General features: G+C 41.2%; 1 protein-coding gene across 1 annotated transcript in view; it reads right to left on the bottom strand.

Annotated features, from left to right (window-relative positions):
* Positions 1-18,575, bottom strand: part of SH3YL1 (SH3 and SYLF domain containing 1) — a 74,502-nt gene that overhangs the window by 16,932 nt on the left and 38,995 nt on the right. The window contains exon 9 of the mRNA XM_077811471.1: positions 15,803-15,859. Coding sequence (XP_077667597.1) covers positions 15,803-15,859 — 57 coding nt within the window. The remainder of the gene's footprint in view (positions 1-15,802; positions 15,860-18,575) is intronic.

Genomic DNA, 18,575 nt, shown 5'->3' with positions numbered 1-18,575 from the left:
TGCCAGAGTTCCAAATCTGAGGTGTAATTTGCTTTTGGGGAAGCTTCTGAAGCCCCCTCCCCTTTTTTTACTTTGTGTCTCAGGGCTTGTCTTCGCTACTGGGGTAAGTTGGCCTAAGTTACGCTACTCCAGCTATGTGAATAACGTAGCTCGAGTCAACGTAGCTTAGGTCGACTTACCCTGGTGTCTTCACTGCGCTGCATCGACAGGAGACATTCTCTAGTCGACTTACCTTACTGTTCTCGGGGAGCTCTGCCTTTGATTTAGCTGGTCTTCACTAGACCTGCTAAATTGACACCCGCTGAATCGATTGCAGCAGCGTCGATCTCCCCGGTAGTGAAGACAAGCCCTTAGAAACAGGTAGGCCTACAAACTCCAGATTTGTTGGTTTCTGTTGGCCTTAATGAGCATTGATTAGTATCAGACAGTGTGGGGCAACGGATTATAAAACTAACTTGTAGTTTGGGAACCTTGTATGCTGCCAGTGAACTTCCTGAGACACACGTTAAAGGAGACATTAAAGCCATGTGTGTCTTTGCATACTCACAACATATGGACTTTAAAATACATATTGATCCCGCATCAAATCTGGGATTTCAGAAACTAGTGAAAGGCTGCTAAGCAAAGAAACAGACAAAGAAAAAAATTCTTCAAACATGATGGTCTAGTGAATTGAATTTAGGGCTGGGAGTTCTTGAATTCTAATCTCTCCTCTGTCACTGAATCATGTTGTGAATTTAATAATTTTCACACTGACTGCACTTTATAATACTTATGTAAACTTCACAAATATCCCTTTAAAATAGTAAGTATGCTTTCTGTTTTACAGAGGGGAAACAGATTAAGAGGTTAAGTAACTTTGATTTAGTACTGCACAACATTCTGATTAAAATATAATATTATACAATATCAATAAAGCACATATTAGATGGATTAAGTACTGGCTGACAGTAAACTTGTCTATCTGGCACTCTCCTATGGCTCTCACCACACCCCTCTTCTGCCTTATACCATTTGTCATCCTCTTCCTTCCCTCATTCTTATTACCATCAACAATCTACAGCCCCCACAAGCTCTACCTTCTCCTCTTTCCTCTCCAAACCAATTTCCCCAGTCCTTCCACCAACACAAATCCAGATCTCACATCCATTCCCTCCTCACCTCTGGAGACATTTGTCCCAACCCTGGCCTTCTCTGGTATACGAGTCATTTCTCAATCAATTGTCTCAGGTAATGATGTGAGCTACACATGATCTTTTTGGTCTAAAGCCTGCTTGCTCATTACATCTATTACCAGTTTGATTCTGTTCCACAGTATGCTGTAGAACACCTTTCTGGGACATGAAAGTAGTATTATTTCTTGCCAATTATCGCACACCAGTTGGGTGACTTTCTTTGATAATTTACAGATCACACCTTTCTTCCAATCCTCTGGGCAGAGTTCTTTCTCCTAAACAATATTACACAGTTTATGTATTTCATGTTCCACTGTTTCCTCACCAGCTTTATACATTTCAGCAATGATCTTGAAAAGAATCAAACAGAATCCTATTTCTGTTTCTGAAATTTCTAACAGTGAAATGTTCAATTCTTCACCTACTTTTCATCCATTAATTGGAATTGTTGGCTCTAGTTGGTTGAGCATGTCATTAAAATGTCCTCACCCTTGTTTCTTTTGTTCTGCTTTCATTGTTAACAATTTTCCATCCTTCTCTTTTCCAATACCACTGTAACTCTGGGATGATGCTGACAATTGCTTTTACAACTGAAAGAGTTTCTTTGGTCTTGTCTACACTACCACAGCAAATCGATCTAAGTTACACTACTTCAGTTACGTGAATAACGTAGCTAAAGTCGACATATCTAGATCCACCTACCGCAGTATCTATAACGTGCTGTGTCAACGAGAGACACTCTCTCATCAACTTACCTTCATTTTCTCGAAGGGGTGGGGTACAGAAATTGATGGGAGAGCGCTCTCCCGTCAATTTAGCATGTCTTCACCAGACCCGCTACATTGATGCTGCTGCATCAATTGCAGCAGCACCGATATAACTCCATAGTGAAGATGTGTCCTTAGAGCAGGGGTTCCCAAACTTGGTTTGCAGCTTGTTCAGGGTAAGCCCCTGGCGGGCTGTGAGACACTTTGTTTACTTGAGCGTCTGCTTGTTTACCTAAGGTATGGCCGCTCGCAGCTCCCAGTGGCCGTGGTTTCACTGTTCCTGGCCAATGGGAGCTGCGGGAAGCAGCACAGGCTGGGCCACTGCTTCCAAGTTTGGGAACCCCTGCCTTAGAGTCACTTCTCACTGATGCTTCTTTGGTTTCTCTTGCTTTTTTGTCAAGCAACTCTTTCTTACTTTTCTGACATACCTCCTTTATTTCCTTGTCTTTCTCTACGTGCTCCTGTTGCAGTATGCATTGCTCTTCTTGTAGTGTTACCTGGGCTTGCAGTCATCTAGCATTCCCCCAACTCCTCCCAATCAGTCAGTCTTTCTGATTTCAACTCCTGGTCTCTCTTCTTCTCCTCGCAATCTTCCACGCTTACTCTCTGAGACATCAACTTCCATATTGATGATCCAGCCAACTCTTAGATACACATTTCCTTGCCATCACCTCTTAATTCAACCTGCAGCCTTGGTTCAACTTGCCCACTCACCAAAAGGGCCACTGACTTGACTTCATCTTCATCAAGATCAGATCTCTCTTGATTTCTTTGTTGCTGAGTTGCTGATCTTAATTTTTTCACTGACAACACCAAGTAGGAAAGTGCTAATAAAATTTGCTGATGACACGAAGCTGGGAGGCATCATCAATACAGAGGAAGACTGTAATATTATAAAAACAGACTTGGATGACCCAGAGGACTTGAGTAACAGAAACAGGATGGAATTTAATAGCGTTAAGTGCAAGTTCATGCATTTAGGGACTAACAAAAATATGCTATAAACTGGTGGCTCATCAGCTGGAAATGAAAATGGAGGAGAAAGACCTGGGGATATTAGTCAATCACAGGATGACAATGAGCCATCAGTGTAATGTGGCCATAAAAATAAAAGCAAATGTGATCCTAGGATGTATCAGGTGAGGTATTTACAATAGAGACAGGAAGTATATTAATGCCATTGTGCCAGGCTCGTGAGACCTCATTTGGAATACAGTGTACAATTCTGGTCACCCATGTTTAAGAAAGATGAATTCAAATTGGAGCAGGTGCAGAGAAGGGCTATTAGAATGATCAGGGGAATGGAGAGCCTATCCTATTAGAGGAGATTAAAAGAGCTTGGCTTGTTTAGCCTAGAAAAATGAAGGCTAACGGGGAATCTGATTGCTCTCTAGAAATACATTGAAGAGGGAGGAGGGGAGAACACACCAGGGAGGGAGAAGGGCTTTTTAATATACAGGACAATGTTGGCACAAGAACAAATGGGTACAAACTGGACACGAATATATTTAGTCTGGAAATTAGGTTTCTAATCATCAGAGGAGTGAGGGTCTGGAAAGGCTTTCTAATATGAGTAGTGGGGCTAAACAGCCTAACTAGTTTTAAGATGGAGTTTGATAAATTTATGAATGGAATTATATGATGGGATTGCCTGAGAAAGCAAAGGACTGGATTTAGTGACACAGGAGGTCCCTTGAAGGCCTATATTGTAAGATCTTTGGGCCATGGCCATGTTCTGTTTTTGTACAGTGCCTAGATCATGACTAGGGTTCCTAAGCACTACACTAATACAAATAAAATCTCAAAAAAGTTGTCAATGGGGAATCATCATTGACTGGGGTATTTCTAATGAGGTTTCTGAAGGGATTTGTTGAAGACCCAATGCTATACAGTCATTTTATTAATGATCTGGAAGTAAATAAAAATTACTGCTGATAAAGTCTGTGGATGACAAAGGTTGGTGAAGTAATAAATAATGATGAGGACAGGGCAGTCATACAGAACAATTTGGATTTAATACAACCAAAGGCAAGGTCATACTCTAGGAACAAAGAATTCAGGCCATACTTACAGAATGGGGGACAATATTCTGGAGAGCAAAAGGATTAAAAAGAATTTTGGGGTCATAGTGGACAAACAACTGAACATAATCTCCCAGTGCAATGCTACAGCAAAAAGAGCTAAATCCTTGGATGTATAAACAAGGGAGCAGTAAGGATGAAAGTGATTTTACTTCAGTACGTGTCATTGGTAAAATCTGTACTGGAATATTGTGTCCAGTTCTGGTGCCCATATTTTAAAATAATGGTGAAAAATTGGAGAGGGGACAGAAAAGATCCACATTTATTTGAGGACCAAAGAATATGCCTTTCATTGACAGACTTAAAGCTCAGTCTGTTTATTTTATCAAAAAGAAGACTGAAGGGTGACTTGATTCCAGCATCTTCAACGGGAGAAAATACTGGAAACTAAATGGATCTTAAATTGGAGAAAGGCATAAAAAGAACCAATAGCTGGAATCTGAAACCAGATAAATTCATTAAAAATGTGTGCTTTTTTTTGAATAGTGAGGGTGATTAATTAACCATTGGAACACACTGTCATGAAAACCTGGATTCTCCCTTATTGAACACTTACAAATGCACAGCTGGAAACCAGTCCCATTTACCTGTTTGTTAGCACTATCAAAATAAATATTAGAGTTATAACAAATGTGTTTATTGTTTAGACTTTATGGAATGCTTGTAGGATGCTACATGTATTATTCCTACTTACAATATCTGTATCCCATATTATAAAGTAATGTTTAAGCATTTGCTCTGTATGTAAGAGAGCAGTATAATTGCTCAGAGCTCCATATGAAACTGGAGAAAAGCGTGTTGAGTGTCTTTGGGTTAAGTTTAGAGGTGAGAGCAACAAGGGTGATGTCGTGGCGGGCATCTGCTATAGACCACCAGACCAGGAGGATGAGGTAGACGAGGCTTTCTTCAGACAACTAACAGAAGTTTCCAGATCACAGGCCCTGGTTTTCATGGGGGACTTCAATCACCCTGACATCTACTGGGAGAACAATACAGCAGTGCACAGACAATCCAAGAAGTTATTGGAGAGCGTTGGGGACAACTTCCTGGTGCAAGTGTTGGAGGAACCAACCAGGGCCAATGCTCCTCTTGACCTGCTACTCACAAGCAGGAAGAATCGGTAGAGAAAGTAGAAGTGGGTGGCAACCTGGGCAGCAGTGACCATGAGATGGTCGAGTTCAGGATTCTGACAAAAGGAAGAAAGGAGAGCAGCAGAATACGGACCCTGGACTTCAGAAAAGCAGACTTTGACTCCCTCAGGGAACTGATGGGCAGGATTGCCTGGGAGGCTAATATGAGGGGAACTAAACAGCAGTTCTGCAGAAACGGACCTGGGGATAACAGTGGATGAGAAGCTGGATATGAGTCAGTAGTGTGCCCTTGTTACCAAGAAGGCTAATGGCATATTGGGCTGCATTCGTAAGAGCATTGCCAGCAGACTGAGGGAAGTGATTATTCCCCTCTATTTGGCACTGGTGAGGCCACATCTGGGGTATTGCGTCCAGTTTTGGGGCCCCCACTACAGAAAGAATGTGGACAATTTGGAGAGAGTCCAGCAGAGGGCAACAAAAATGATCAGGGGGCTGGGGCACATGACTTATGAGGAGAGGCTGAGGGAACTGGGTTTATTTAGTCTGCAGAAGAGAAGAGTGAGGGGGGATTTGATAGCAGCCTTCAACTACCTGAAGGGGGGTTCCAAAGAGGATGGAGCTCAACTGTTCTCAGTGGTGGCAGATGACAGAACAAGAAGCAGTGGTCTCAAGCTGCAGTGGGGGAGGTGTAGGTTGGATATTAGGAAACACTATTTCACTAGGAGGGTGGTGAAGCCGTGGAATGGGTTACCTAGAGTGGTGGTGGAACCTCCATCCTTAGAGTTTGTATGGGCCCAGCTAGACAAAGCCCTGGCTGGGATGATTTAGTTGGTGTGGGTCTTGCTTTGAGCAGGGGGTTGGACTAGATGACCTCCTGAGGTCTCCCCCAACCCTAATCTTCTATGATTCTATGAAAAGGAGTCCAGGAGAGCTGTTTGTATTTTAAAGAAGCCTTATTGAAGGTGCAGGAACAAACCATCCCGATGTGCAGAAAGAACAGCAAATATGGCAGGCGACCAGCTTAGTTTAACAGAGCAATCTTCGGGTGAGCTTAAACACAAAAAGGAAGCTTATAAGAAGTGGAAACTCAGATATATGACTAGGGAGGAGTATAAAAATATTGCTCGAGCATGCAGGGGTGCAATCAGGAAGGCCAAAGCACAACTGGAGTTGCAGCTAGGAAGGGATGTGAAGGGTAACAAGAAGGGTTTCTACAGGTATGTTTAGCAACAAGAAGGTGGTCAGGGAAAGTGTGGGACCCTTCCTGAATGGGGGAGGCAAGCTAGTGACAGATCTGGAAAAAGCTGAAGCACTCAATCCTTTTTTTTGCCTTGGTCTTCACAGACAAGGTCAGCTCCCACACTGCTGCACTGGGCAGCACAGTATGAGGAGAAGGTGAGCAGCCCTCAGTGGTAAAAGAACAGGTTAAGGACTATTTAGAAAAGCACAAATCCATGGGGCCGGATGTCATGCATCCAAGGGTTCTGAGAGAGTTGGCTGATGTGATTGCAGAAACATTGGCCATTATCTTTGAAAACTCGTGGCAATCATGGGAGGTCCCGGATGATTGGAAAAAGACAAATATAGTGCCCGTCTTTAAAAAAGGGAAGAAGGAGAATCTGGGGAACTACAGATCAGTCAAACTCACCTCAGTCCCTGGAAAAATCATAGAGCAGGTCCTCAAGGAATCAATTTTGAAGCACTTGGAGAAGACGGGATCAGGAACAGTAAACATGGATTTACCAAGGGCAAGTCAAGCCTGACCAACCTGATTGCCTTCTATGATGAGATAACTGGCTCTGTGGATATGGGGAAAGTAGTGTACATGATATACCTTGACTTTAGCAAAGCTTTTGATACCGTCTCCCACAGTATGCTTGCCAGCAAGTTAAAGAAGTATGGGCTGGATGAATGGACTATAAGATGGATAGAAAGCTGGCTAGATCATTAGACTCAACGGGTAGTGATCAAAGGCTCCATCTCTAGTTGGTAGCTGGTATCAAGTGGAGTGCCTCAGGGGTCTGTCCTGGGGCTGTTTTTGTTCAAAATCTTCATTAATGATCTGTTTGATGGGATGGATTGCACCCTCAGCAAGTTTGCGGATGACACAAAGTGGGTCGGAGAGGTAGATATGCTGGAGGGTAGGGATAGAATCCAGAGTGACCTAGACAAATTTTGGAGGATTGGGCCAAAAGAAATCTAATGAGGTTCAACAAGGACAAGTGCAGAGTCCTGGACTTAGGACAGAAGAATCCCATGCACTGCTACAGGCTGGGGACTGTTCTGCAGAAAAGGACCTGGGGATTACAGTGGATGAGAAGCTGGATATTAGTCAACAGTGTGCCCTTGTTACCAACAAGGCTAATGGCATATTGGGCTGCATTAGTAGGAGCGTTGCCAGAAGATCGAGGGAAGTGATTATTCCCCTCTGTTCTGCACTGGTGAGGCCATATCTGGAGTATTGCATCCAGTTTTGGGGCCCCCACTACAGAAAGGATATGGACAAATTGGAGAGAGTCTAGCGGAGGGCAGTGAAAATGATCAGTGGGATGGGGCACACAACTTATGAGGAGAAGTGAGGGAACTGGGTTTATTTAGTCTGCAGAAGAGAAGAGTGAGGGGGGATTTGATAGCTGCCTTCAACTACCTGAAGGGGGGTTCCAAAGAGGATGGAGCTAGGCTGTTCTCAGTGGTGGCAGATGACAGAACAAGGAACAATGGTCTCAAGTTGCAGTAGGGGAGGTCTAGCTTGGATATTAAGAAAAACTATTTCACTAGGTGAAGCACTGGAATGGGTTACCTAAGGAGGTGGTGGAATCTCCATCCTTAGAGGTTTTAAGGCCCAGCTTGACAAAGCCCTGCCTAGGATGATTTAGTTGGTATTGGTCCTGCTTTGAGCAGGGGGTTGGACTAGATGACCTCCTGAGGTCTCTTCCAACCCTAATCTTCTATGATTCTATGTAACTACAAAAATGTTTGTTAAGATTGCAAATTCCCTACAGTCCAGGGAAAAGCATTACTAAGTGTGAAATGTAAGTTTACCCCAGGAGGTGTTATTTCCTGCCCACCAGGAAAGGCTACTAAATCGAAATTGGCCATTGTGAAACAAAGACTTTGTCAATTGCTCCCCACATGCCTCATGAAGAGGTTATGTGCGGACAGCTCACCCATGACCTTGGATTCTGGGGTAATGACAGACAAAGACAAGACAAGAAGAAAAAAAAAGGACAAGAAGAAATTGGATCTTTTATGCTGTCTGGACTCTGAGGGGCAAAGGTTCCTAAATATAAAGCAAGAGATCCCCATGCTGCATGGCATGGGTCAGCCCTAAAGGACACATAGAGCTGCTTATTATAGAAGCCGATAATACCCTTCTAAACCTATGACTGTAATTCATTTGTGTATGTATGTTTCCTGTTTTAACTTTGTAAATAACTCTACTATTTCTTTTCTTAGTTAATAAATCCTTACTAAGTTTATTACAGGACTGGCTACAGGCATTGAGATCTAAGTACAAATGACCTGGGGTAAATGACTGGTCCTTTGCGTGTGGAAGTAATCTGAATATTTATGAGATTTTTGTGTAAAGTGACCATCTATTACATAAATTCAGCTTGCCAAGGTGGCAAGATAGATTGGAATGCCCAAGGGGACTGTCAAACTCTGTGGTAAGATTGTTATAGTGCTTTAGGAGTTCACACTTTTTACTGCATTGATGAAACATAATTATAGAACATACAACCAGTTTGGGGTTTCTGCCCTGCTTTTTGCAGTCTGCCCTGAGGCTGACACTCATTCTCATTAGCCACTCCAGATGATGTGACAGCATCTATAGAAGATATGCTTTAGTTCAACCACCAGTTGAATACATGAATAACTGAGTGAAATTCAATGCTCTGTGCTAAACAAGAAGTCAGATTATATGATCTAAACTGGGACTAATCTAATGGTTCCTTCTGGCCTAATATGTGAGAGTCTATGAAGAAACTTTCATAAAATCACACAGCAAATCTGTGGCAGAACTAGGATTACAACTAAAGCCTCCCAATTCCCAGCTCCATGACTAAATCAGTAAACTACAGTATCTCTGAGATAGGTCAGTAAAATTTCTGTCTCAGCTTCTTCAAATGTGGAATGGGAAATAAGGATTCTTATCTACCACACAGGATGTCCTTAAGAGCCATTAATATCTTCATAGTGCTGTGAAATTGTAAAGCAATTGGTGAGATGGTATTCAGTGTGTATTTAAAGTTGTAACTAGCTTTCTGTTTCAAGTAAGATCTTGATTCCCCACTTCTATTTTGCACAGACTGTACAAGTCTACCTGAAATATTCTTTGTATGACAGAATAGCTTAAAAATCCAATCCAAAACGAGGCCACTATGCCTCGACCTTGTTCCAGTTGATCTTTGAGCTCCCTGGACTAACACAGCTTGGGGGAGGAAGGCTCTGAAATTATTCCCTTTTCTCTGCTATCCCAGCTGTTCCCTGATGGTTTCCTAACTTGGAAAATAATCACTTCAGTCTGCCAAGGCAAGAACCAGTCCTCCCCAAGTAGTCTGAGTTGGAGCACAGAAGTCTGAAAACAACTCCAGCTTCAGACCCCATTCCCTCCCAAATTTCAGACCTCAGTGCACTAGTGGGGACCCCTGACCATCACCAGCATGAGAACCCCAGCCTGATACATGTGAGATCCTGCTCTATTATCCTTTCCTTCATGTGTTTCTTTCTATCCCCACTATCTTTCTCCTGTCCTATCTCTCGGCTTTTCGCCAATGTCAGCCCTATACACACCGCCTGAGGTTCAGTGCCGGTGGTAAAATTAAAGTGGCCTTCTCTTCACTGTGTTTTTAGCTCAGGATTGCTCATATGCATTAAAAACAGATTTTTTAGCAGTAAAGAGAAGCCCTAAGGTTGCTGAAGAAACACTTCAGATGTCGTTTGTGCAGTTGCAATAAAAAAGCTAGTGCGTGAAGGACGATTGGAAGCACTGGTAGGTTTCTCATAAGCTCAGGAAGACACCTGGGGTGTCAAGCTGGAACACAAAGAAATTGAAAAATCCCCTCTCTACAAATCTCTGCTTCTAGTAGGGCAAGGAGGCACATGTGGATGTTTGGTCAGTTGGCCTATGTGCAATTACAAGATCTCTTTTCTGGTCTTATCTCAATTATCTCCAAAGTATTCTACCCTCATAGGGTGGAATAGGGTGTTAACATTTGAGGATGTGAATCAGAAACACCAAACTTCCCATACCATGGCGAATGCTTCCAAAATGCAAAAAGACTAAGGAGGAAGTTAATGGTCTCATCATATGAGCTATAATTGACCATCATTTTTGTTTCTTAGCTACCTGATAGAGTAAGACATGCTACTTTGTGACAGAGGGGGTATAGGTTCTTTTGCAAGATGGCAAACAGGAAGCAAGACAAACAAACAAAAAAGGTAATATGTAACATTTTTCAAAAAGAACATTTTTTTAAAAACTAAAAGATAGAGACTCAAAGCTTCTTTTTGAAAAGTCAGATTAAAATCAGTGACTTCTTCCAGTAGATGGAGAATTGGTTTCTGCCAACCACAATGGTATTTGCTAGGACAGGAATTTCAAAAGACCCTAAGGGAGCTGTATGGCCAAATCCATGAGATTTCTTTGATAATCCCAGCCTATTTAGTTAATAATGGTACTACTGTGATGTTTTATGTTCAGAGTTGTAATAATTCCTAGTGATTTACAACACTTTAAAGAAACAGGCACTAAAATATGTAATATTTCCCATTTCTGATAACGTTTAAAATCTTCCTTTGGAAACACCATTTACACTTTAGTGCATTAATCTAAGAATTAGTCTTGACAGAATTGAGCTGTATAAAAACTCAGTCTGCTCTGCTTGCATATGAATCAAGTATCACAGTATCAGTTTAGAGACATGTTTTTTAATTTAATATTCTGTCTTGGACTTGAAACAGGTTATATAAAACTTTACTCATCAAGATAACTCAGAAGGTCTCCATTGTAGATAATTAAAAATGTCTCAAACACAAATCAAATTCTTCTTTCATGTAACATCATAGAAGTATAAAATGTTTCAACTCTTCTGTTACTGTTATTTTTTTTTTTGCAATTAACCCCTTCCTACTGATGACAATGGACATACTGTTGCTATATGCTAAGGTCTAGTATTCCAGCAATAATGTTTATGATATAAAATCTAAAACATGGCTTCTAGAGGATTAATTTTATTTCTACTTCTATGTGTTGTCTACAAATTATTGTAGTTTTCTTCACTGGCAACAGAAGAGATTTATGTTAAATGTTGAAACCATATAATATTACTTAAGGACCTGAATAATATAACAGGCCTTAACCCTGCAATGGTAACTTGGTAGCACAGGCCTCCGCTCCTAGGTGGGGTCCTGTTTAAATCAGTCTTGGCACTACACATAAATACAGGGGTCAGTGCTAAAAGACCAGGTTGCAGGATCAGGGCCTTAGTCTTAGCAGCAATTTTCTTATGTGCCATTTATCTCTTTACTACAAGAATAAGATATCAGCATTTTAGAGCTTAATGACAGAAAATATCTCTAGTTTTCAGAGCTGCATAATACCTATAAGGCTGCAGATATCCTGGATGACAGGACTACTATGCAAGGAAAATTGGTCTGCTGAGTAGGGCTTGTCTACGCTGGCAAGTTTCTGCGCAGTAAAGCAGCTTTTTGCACTCAAACTGCAGACGTGTGCACACTGCCAAGCCTCTTTGTGCGCAGAAACTCCTCATTTGCAGAGTTGCAAAAAAACCACCTCGACGAGAGTCGTAAGACTATTTGTGCAGAGGCTCTGGCACTCTATTGCCAATGTAAATACTTGATTGCTTTCTGCTCTGTAATTGGCTTCCAGAGCTGTCCCACAATGCCTCAAGTGACCGCTCTGCTCATTGTTTTGAACTCAGCCTGCCCTGGAGACATGCGCCCCGCCCCTTTCGAAGCATGCTGTGCTAACCTGTTATGGAACACAAAGCAAACCATTAATGCAGAATGCTCATGCTGTTGAACACAGAGGCAGTGTGTGTGTGTGTGTGAGTATGTGTGTGAGAGAGAGAGAGAGAGAGAGAGAGAGGAGATTGCTGTGCAAAGAGCCTAGGGAAGGAGGCAGGGGCTGATGTCGGGTTTTCCCCCTCTCCCTGCCTTAGGAATGGTTGCTTTCTGCTGATGTCTGAACTTACAAGACAGCATGCTGACACACTCTGTCCCCCAAAACACACTGTCTCTCCCCCATACATACACACACACACACACTCCCCTCCCCACACACTTCAGTTGAAAAGCAGCTGGCAATGTGGTAGGATGCCCATGGAACAATGGGATTGAGAAACCTGCATCATGTGACACTATGCCTTCCCCAAGAGGCATTGCAAACCCTTCCCAAAGCACCCTGTGGCGAGTTGCACAGTGGGATAGCTACCACAATGCACTGCTCTCTTTCCCATTGCAAGAGCTGCTAATGTGGATGCGCTCCAGGGTCACAAGGAGCGCAGTGTGGACACACAACAGTGGTTTAATTCCAGCGTTTTAATAGAAGTGGTATAACTTGTGGGGCAAAACCTTGCCAGTGTAGACATACCCTAAGACAAAATATCACCAACCCCCAACTCCCTCTCCCCTTCAGAAGAGGCAGAACTGAAAGTTCTATTTTAGCAGCCTGACTGTGACAAATGTTTGTCAGGTTCCAATGTTTCTAAAAAGGTTAGAGAATGTGTGATGTTTCTGTGGGTTTCCAGAAACCAAATATTACAGAAAAAAGTAGAATTTTCCTATCTTTTTTCCACCTCTGTCTTTTCCCCTGTGTGCATTTCTCCCGTTTGGTTTTCAGAAGTAGGACTGGACGTTGCCAATGAAACCTGACACCTATCTCCTAAATTGAACACTTTTCCCCAACAAGTATATGTATTACTATCAGAAATTACAAGAAATAACTTTTCCTTTTAAGAAAACTACAAACAGAGAGGGCAGAGGTGAAGCAATAAGGTAGGTGGTTAAAATGAAGATTAAATATTTTTAAGTATTATAAGTTTTAACTTTTTTTCTCTTTTTGTGTGTTTAAAAATGCATCGTGTTAATTTATTAATGATTTGTGCACATGAGATAACGTAATTGGGACACTGGTCAAGACCTTGGGGTTAAATTAAATCATACTTCGTGGATGTTTTGAACACCACAACTAATTTGTTTTTGTAATGGTTTTTAATATAACTGGATCATTGTAGTTATTTTTACTTGTAAATTTTTAAATTGAAAACACATTGAAACATTCTGGTGAAATATTTTAATTTTTTTTAAGCATTGTGTGTATGTGAGACAATGTGTATGTTTATGCAGTACCAAAGTTTTGGGTCTGATCTTCGCACTGTCCAAGACTTACTGTCTGTATAAAACTTCATGGTTGACAAGCAGCTAATGTATTTTATAGATCAAAAAGCCTATCCAATTTATTTGGATAATATTATATTACACTGCCTTGCAAAATAGTTTGTGGACCTTATAAGTGGTTTCAGGAGATCAATGCAAACTTGCTTTTTCCATTGGAAGGGTGAGACATACTTGGGGAAACAAAAGCCACATGGGCTTAAACATTCTCTAAGTGAATTTACCACTTTGTCCATAGGGTTCTGCCAGGTGCAGAAGAAAGGTTAAATTGTTTGGGCTTCAAAATTACTTCTAATGATCTGTGATGGCAAGCTCTCACAGTACAAACTCCATAAACTACAAGTGGTGCTGGGTGCCACAGAATCATAAATGAGTTAGGCATGAAAATGAGCCAGGCCCTTGTTATGACCTCAGAAAACTTGACAGTCCAGACCACAGCACAAGTGATCTCTGTGTTACACCAAAAAGCAGATTTATAATCTCAAACCATTGCATAATCCTGTGAAAGGATGTAAATTCAATGGCAAACTAACCTTATGATGCTAATCAGATTTGACCATTGTGGGTATTTGTTTATTTAAAACAGGATTTACACTACTTTGTGCACAGAGACGAGAGGGTAGACTTGGTCAAAGGTTATTATGTCATAGTGATCTCCTTTGCCTCATTAAGGTGGTATCATTAAATATAGTCTATTTATAGGACTGAACATGTATATTGAATGGGGGAAAAGGATTTTTGAAATGTAAGAAGTTAGGCCACAAGGAGACAGAAAGGAAGGTGAGATTCACCTGCTGTCTGAGCATAAAGCCAGGGAACAAGATAAAGGTAAAAAGAAAAGGAGTACTGTTAGGATATAGATATTCAGGCCTGTCTGTAAAGGCCTATACTCTAAGAATTTAGGTGTATTCTTATCACTTGGCTAGTTATAGAGGTACAAAAGAAAGAATCAAAATAACTGTCTGCCGGTGTAAGGGCCTTCTCTTACTGTGACAGTCTGAGGACCTGTGCTTAGGCTAAGGCCTTTGGCTAAGCAGCAGAGGCAGCCATAAGCTAGGAAGCGAACAGTTACATCCTCACATTCCAAACTAGTCACATTGAAATCAGGTGCTATTGGGCTGTTAGGAATACAATCCTGTCCTGATAATGCCTATCGCCTCCAGAGAAAGAGAAGTGCCTAGAAAATGTAAAAGGAAACTTAGTTTGATAGCATCTTGTCTGGCAAGAACTCACTTATCAATAGCTGGGATGTGAAATCCTCATTTCTTTCAGAGTAACAGCCGTGTTAGTCTGTATTCACAAAAAGAAAAGGAGTCCTTGTGGCACCTTAGAGACTAACCAATTTATTTGAGCATGAGCTTTCGTGAGCTACAGCTCACTTCATCAGATGCATACCGTGGAAACTGCAGCAGACTTTATATATACACAGAGAATATGAAACAATACCTCCTCCCACCCCACTGTCCTGCTGGTAATAGCTTATCTAAAGTGAGCAACAGGTTAGGCCATTTCCAGCACAAATCCAGGTTTTCTCACCCTCCACCCCCCCACACAAATTCACTCTCCTGCTGGTGATAGCCCATCCAAAGTGACAACTCTTTACACAATGTGCATGATAATGAAGTTAGGCCATTTCCTGCACAAATCCAGGTTCTCTCACTCCCTCACCCCCCTCCAAAAACCCACCCCCATACACACAGAGACTCACTCTCCTGCTGGTAATAGCTCATCCAAACTGACCACTCTCCAAGTTTAAAACCAAGTTAAACCAGAACATCTGGGGGGGGGGGGTAGGAAAAAACAAGAGGAAATAGGCTACCTTGCATAATGACTTAGCCACTCCCAGTCTCTATTTAAGCCTAAATTCATAGTATCCAATTTGCAAATGAATTCCAATTCAGCAGTTTCTCGCTGGAGTCTGGATTTGAAGTTTCTTTGTTTTAAGATAGCGACCTTCATGTCTGTGATTGCATGACCAGAGAGATTGAAGTGAGCTATAGCTCATGAAAGCTTATGCTCAAATAAATTGGTTAGTCTCTAAGGTGCCACTAGTACTCCTTTTCTTTTTGCGAATACAGACTAACACAGCTGCTACTCTGAAACATAAAAAAACCAGAAGGAAATCTTGATTTGTCTGGATAATAAATATAACAAAGGGATGCAGCACAGAATTTTTTTTAAAAAGTATAACGTTTTCCAAAATATTCCCATACAGTCTCACACCCATTGCATGTGGCCTTTATAAAATAAATTCAAAGTGTAGTACTTACCCTCCGTGGGATGGTAATTGGGAAGTTCAGGATAAAGTTTGTGTGGATTTTTTACAGCTGCAGAAAAATGTAAATAATTAATTTATATAACATATCAATATATGTTGGATCATATTAAAGAAGTTCTGTATTAAAATCACAAATGAGTTTGATTCCCCAGAGTTTAAATTCCAGGGTATTACTAATTAAGAGGTCTCTTGGTTTTTGGTACTGTTTCTCTCCCTGTATGTGTGAAACTTGCAAGCTGCTAATTGTGTTAGTACATTCTAAGACAGAGTCTATTCTCCAAGCAATTCACAGAGAGAGAGACTCAAAGCAATACTCTAACAACAGAAACAGCACCCAGAGACTCCCCACCCTTTTGTTGTATTAACAATTGTGATTAAAATAGAGATAGAGGATGTATGTGGATGGATGCTTGGTGTGGATAATAACTGAATGATCAGGGAGGTGCCAGCCTAAGAATCCAGTGTCCATCGGCTGAAGAAGGCGTCAAGTGGAAATAACCAGAGGACCCCCCGGAGGGCAGACTGGAATCCACCCAACAGCCTCAAGAATGGGAGAACCAAAGAACAAGATAACATCTTGGAGCCGTCAGGAATGTGCTATCTGCTGATTGATTCAGCAACAGCATGAAGCAGCAATTCCCATAGACTGGCATAGGAAGAAATTCCTATAAAAATAGACTCTAAAAAGTGAGAACTTTGGGGGGTCTGATTCTGCAAACCAACTTCCAGGAGCATCAGATGAGCATCTGACAAGGCCCTGCTCCCTCCTCATGTCCAGGCCACCTGGCCAGTGTGTGTGTGTGTGTGTGTGTGTGTGTGTGTGTGTGTGTGTGTGTGTGTGTGTGTGTGTGTGTGTGTGTGTGTGTGTGTGTGTGTGTGTGTGTGTGTGTGTGTGTGTGAATAAATATGAGATTGAATGGAATGTTATAACTATAACTAACTGCTTACTAGGATTCTTTCTGTATTCACAATAAATGTGGTATTTTGCCTTTTTCCCTTTAATAAGATCCTGCTGGTTTTTATCTTATTGGTACAACATATAGGTCAATTTACTTTGTTTTCTGCTCTTGTAATATATGTTCAGCATCCACAAAATTATTGTAGTTAGCCAAGAAGTGGTGGTGGAGAGAAGAAATAGCTATTCACTGCACTAGGACTGAGGAATGAAACTCTTGATTAATCTATTTCCCAATAGAATAAGAAAGGCGCTTCAGGGGAAAAACATATCAGCAGGAGCATCACATACCCTACTTGCTGTGTGGCAGAAGGAAGACTAAAATAGAGTAAGGAATTAAGATAGTATCCTAGTGAAAGATTCATCTATCTATTTGAAGAGGATGATGAAAAGAGGCAGCCCATTGGGCCTAGACCAGAAGAGATTAACTTCCTCCTAAAAGTCAGTAGTTTTTACAAGAAAACATTCCCCTTAAATAGGAAAAAAAATCCATCATACTGTTGGATCATATTAAAGAAGTTCTGTATTAAAATCACAAATGAGTTTGATTCCCCAGAGTTTAAATTCCAGGGTATTACTAATTAAGAGGTCTCTTGGTTTTTGGTACTGTTTCTCTCCCTCTATGTGTGAAACTTGCAAGCTGCTAATTGTGTTAGTACATTCTAAGATAGAGTCTGTTCTCAAAGCAATTCACAGAGAGAGAGACTCAAAGCAATACTCTGTAACAACAGAAACAGCACCCAGGGACTCCCCACCCTTTTGTTGTATTAACAATTGTGATTAAAATAGAGATAGAGGATGTATGTGGATGGATGCTTGGTGTGGATAATAACTGAATGATCAGGGAGGTGCCAGCCTAAGAATCCAGTGTCCATCAGCTGAAGAAGGCGTCGAGTGGAAATAACCAGAGGACCCCCCCGCCCACGGAGGGCAGACTGGAATCCACCCAACAGCCTCAAGAATGGGAGAACCAAAGAACAAGATAACATCTAGCAGCACGGAGCTGTCAGGAATGTGCTATCTGCTGATTGATTCAGCAACAGCATGATGAAGCAATTCCCATAGACTGGCATAGGAAGAAATTCCTATAAAAATAGACTCTAAAAAGTGAGAACTTTGGGGAACTCTGATTCTGCAAACCAACTTCCAGGGGCATCAGATGAGCATCTGACAAGGCCCTGCTCCCTCCTCATGTCCAGGCCACCTGGCCAGTGGCTTGGCATGAGCAACTCTAAGGCTGGTAACTATGATAACAACCTTGCAGAATGTGTGTGTGTGTGTGTGTACGTGTGCATGAATGAATGTGTGAATAAATATGAAATTGAATGGAATGTTATAGCTATAACTAACTGCTTACCATGATTCTTTCTGTATTCACAATAAATGTGGTATTTTGTCTTTTTCCCTTTAATAAGATCCTGTGGTTTTTATTTTATTGGTATAACAATACAAAGTGGACCATTATGTACCCAATTAACTTTAATATCCCTTCTGAGCTATTACATACATGACTGTAAAACTGGCACTAATTTTTATATTCAGCTGTCATCTACAATATGTAGTAATAATACAATCAGCCATTTTGTAGTGTCTGTTTACTAAACGTTATGTTGCATTTAGAAACTCGATAAAAGTACATTAGAAGTTAAAAACCATAAAAATTTCACCCATTATCTTTCATGAATCTATCCCAAAATAATTCCACTTTTTGACAAATCAAGCTGTTATAGAGAAGTTACCATCTCACACAAGAAAAGGGGGTTGAATAGCATAAAAACATCAATACTCAGAGTATTTCTAATACTCTTCT

Source organism: Eretmochelys imbricata, chromosome 3 (genome assembly GCF_965152235.1).
Source record: "Eretmochelys imbricata isolate rEreImb1 chromosome 3, rEreImb1.hap1, whole genome shotgun sequence".
Lineage (NCBI taxonomy): Eukaryota > Metazoa > Chordata > Testudines > Cheloniidae > Eretmochelys > Eretmochelys imbricata.
Note: the sequence above shows the minus strand (reverse complement) of the source record. Positions and strands in the feature narration are given on the sequence as shown.